We start from the raw sequence: 3,243 nt of genomic DNA on the forward strand, positions 1-3,243 counted from the left end.
CCCGGGGGGTGCGCAGAGCGCAGGTGCCTGGTCTGCAGTCAAGGTGGGGCTGTGCGCCCGCCCTGCGCTCACCACCCGGGCCACTCCGAGGCGCCGGACCTTGTCCACCAGGTTGAGGCTGCCAAGCGACACATCTGTCTGGCTCTCGCTGCTGCGCACGCCCTTCTTCTCCCGCACCTCGCGCAGGATGGAGCTGGCCGGCTTGGATGCCAGGAAGGTGTCATAAGGCGGGCTGGTGCACTTGAACTCAAAGGCGGGGGGGGAGCCGGCGGGCGCCTGCGTGGGCGAGTTGGGTGGCGTGGAGGGGATCACGGCCATCCGGGGGGCGTAAGTGTGCAGGAGGGAGCCCCGCGCGGCCCGGTCCCAGCTCTGGGGGTCGTACACGGCGGCCGAGATGCCGCGCTCTTTCAGCAGCCACACCAACCCCAGAGACGTGCTCATGGTGGTCGTGGAGTCTCGGGCATTGGTGAAGGACTCGGCCAGGCTCAGCCTCCGTGGGGTGCACGGCGTGGCCACCGGCGTGGACTTCAGGTGGCCAGCGCTGCCACAAGCTGGAGTCGGAGCCGAGTTAAGGCTGGAAGGGAAAATGGCAGGTTACTCCCGGGGACGCCCAGGACTGTGGCAGAGCCGGTGGCTGTGTCTCGGGGGGTGGCGGGGCAGACCTGGGACGTGAGATGCCCAAGACCTCTGTCCACGGAGTCCCGAGGTGGGCCACAGTCTGTGTCAGCAGAAGCTGCACAGGACCCCACTGCCCTCTGTGGCTGAGCCAGCGCCACGCCCGGCTAGGAAGGGACAGCTCAGGGGGACATGGACAGATGTGCACCAGTGGCTCCAGGTCCAGCTGCTTCCCCGGACACGAGGCCCAGCTCGGGGCTCAGCTCAGTAAAAGTGAAAGACATGGCACCGGCCGCGGCATATGCACATCACCACCTGCCCCTGGTCCCGAGGCCAGGACAGTTCCCTGCCCCTCCCGCTGCCCCTCACCCTTCCACGTGCTGCCCAGCCCATCCTGGTCATGGAGTTCGGGACCAGAGAAGGACACCAGAGTACCAGGCTCCCTCCACGGCACACAGGGGACTGAGGCATCCCTGTCCCTCGCCTGTCCTGCTGTCTGAGGCCCCATGCAGTCTGGCAGCTGGGTCCAGTGGGGAAGAACACAGGACAGAGATGGTCCCAGGGTTTGGGAGAGGCCCTGCCATGGCTGCAGAAAGAGTGGCTGACTTTCGGCAGCTGCTGCGAGCCTGCCAACAGGGCTTCTGGGTCCTGGGAACAGGAGAGCTGAGAGACCCAGGAGCTGGGGACAGAGACCTCTCTCCCAGCCCCGCCAAGGAGGCCGGGGACCCAGTGTGGGAGAAACAGAGGAGGACCAGCCTGGAGCAGGTCCTTGGAGTGACCACAGGGCACCCTGGGGCAGGGACGGCCCAAAAGCAAGTGCAGGCTGCAGGCCTCAGGGGCTTAGGGACCTCCCCCAAGACACAGGCCTAGCTCACACAAATGGGAGCGTGCAGGGCACTTGGCAAACACGGGGTTAGACACCACGGCAGAACCCAGGGTTAAGGGGACAGACTTGCAAGGGCACCAGTGGCGATTACAGGTGCTGTGTGCAGTCCACAGAGGAAAAAACCAGACTCAAGTCTGGCTGGGTAGCTCTGCTCCCTGGGGAGAGCTTCGGTTTTGCTCCAGCTGCCTTTACTTCCCTGAAACACAGGCTAGAAAGCCCGTAGCTCGGGACACACGAGGTCCTGGCCTTGTGGCTGCAGCCTCCACTGGGGCTGAAACGCTGCTTCTACACCCAGGTGCGAAGCTGGCACCCGGGTAGCAGGGTGGGAAGACAGAGCCGACCTCAGGTTAGGCCGCGATTAGTGCAGGAGCTCCGCTGGCGGCGTTTAATGGATTAGGGGACCAGTGGCCAGGCCACCAGAGACACATGGAAGCCACACATTTACACAGACCCTGGCAGGGACCCGCTGGGTGGCCCTGTGTGCTCACCCCCTGCCTCGCCCATGGCTCAGCTCTGCCCTACACCTCCTCTCGCCCAGGCCCAGCAGAGCCCAGGACAGCTCCGGCGTCCTCCTCCCACGACCTGTGGAGAATCGTTCAGGGTTGAGGGGCCCCCAGGTGCTGCTCACTGTCCCGTGTCCTTCCAGGGACCCTGGGAGCTCGCCTGACTGCACCATAGAAGAAATGGCCGTGTCAGGGACACTGGTCCCCGTCCCCACCCAGGAGGAGGAAAGGAGCCAGAAAGCAGCTGACCAGACACCACGCCGCAGGTTCGGGGCTCCCAGCTGGGTGTAGGCCAGGCCTGGGGGCCGCGCCCTGGGCCAGGAGTCCATTGCTACCCCCTGCTCCAGGAGCAGCCCGAGCCTGTCCTGGGAGGAAACACAGATCGGCTCTGGGGCAGCCATGGGGCCTGCAGGGAGAGCTGCTCCGGAGGGGCCTCAGGACCCAGCCCGCACCCAACAAGGGCAAGGAGGGCGGGCCAGCTCCCCCGTGTGAGCCGGGTCTGAGCGGACAGGGCTGGAGCAGGACTATACACACCGCGCTCTCGTCCTGCTGGCCCTCGCTGCCTTTCGCTTGCTGTTCGTTTTGTGCCTGGAGTCTCGCTTTGCAGCTCAGGCTGGCTTGGACCTCAGAGCCACCCTCTGGCTCAGCCTTCCGAGCGCCCGGATCACAGGCCTGCACCCCCACGCCTGACTCTGGAGCTGGCTGGGCAGGAGCCTCTCGTGCGGCTCTGGACACCAGGCCTCGAGGGAAAGGGTCCCTACCCTCAGCCGCAGCTGCCCCACAGCCAGACCTTACCTTGGCGTGACCCTCGTGAGCTCGTCCGAGGGGTGCAGGATGCGGCAGGTGGTGAAGGTGAAGGTGGAGCTGGTCTGGGACATGCACTTCCCGGGGTGGTTCGCTGCATCGGGGACAAAACACAGTCCTTGCACCTGGTGTGCGCAGTGCACAGCCCAGCGCCTGGTGATGCAGGGCGGGGCCGCCTATGGGCGGGGCTGGGAGGGTAGGGGGGTCACGCGCTCTGAGGGAAGGTGGCCTGGCTGCAGGGCCACATGTCCCCGCCTCTGCCTGTCCACACAGGGTCGGGGCCAGCAGTGAGTCCAGTTCCAGGAGGAAGGCCTAGGAGGTGAAACTGGTTTTCCCCTCGGAGGTCAGAATCGCTTTCTCCTTTGCCGTTCTGCATGACTTTTCATGGGCAAACAGGTGTCAAACTCTGCCAGGACAAGGGCAGACAAGGTGGCA

At 65.3% G+C, this 3,243-nt stretch overlaps 1 protein-coding gene across 1 annotated transcript in view; it reads right to left on the reverse strand.

Annotated features, from left to right (window-relative positions):
• The window catches only part of LOC104862535 (trafficking kinesin-binding protein 1-like), a gene marked incomplete at its 3' end in the record, with an annotated part of 5,200 nt that continues 1,957 nt past the window's right edge, over nt 1-3,243 (reverse strand). The window contains exons 3-4 of the mRNA XM_010624591.1: nt 2,800-2,902; nt 1-574 (exon numbers count right to left, since the gene is read on the reverse strand). Of these exons, the coding sequence (XP_010622893.1) occupies nt 1-574; nt 2,800-2,902 (677 nt within the window). The remainder of the gene's footprint in view (nt 575-2,799; nt 2,903-3,243) is intronic.

The sequence above is a fragment of the Fukomys damarensis genome, unplaced genomic scaffold (genome assembly GCF_012274545.1).
Source record: "Fukomys damarensis isolate Sample0158 unplaced genomic scaffold, DMR_v1.0_HiC HiC_scaffold_12, whole genome shotgun sequence".
NCBI classification, from domain to species: Eukaryota; Metazoa; Chordata; class Mammalia; order Rodentia; family Bathyergidae; genus Fukomys; species Fukomys damarensis.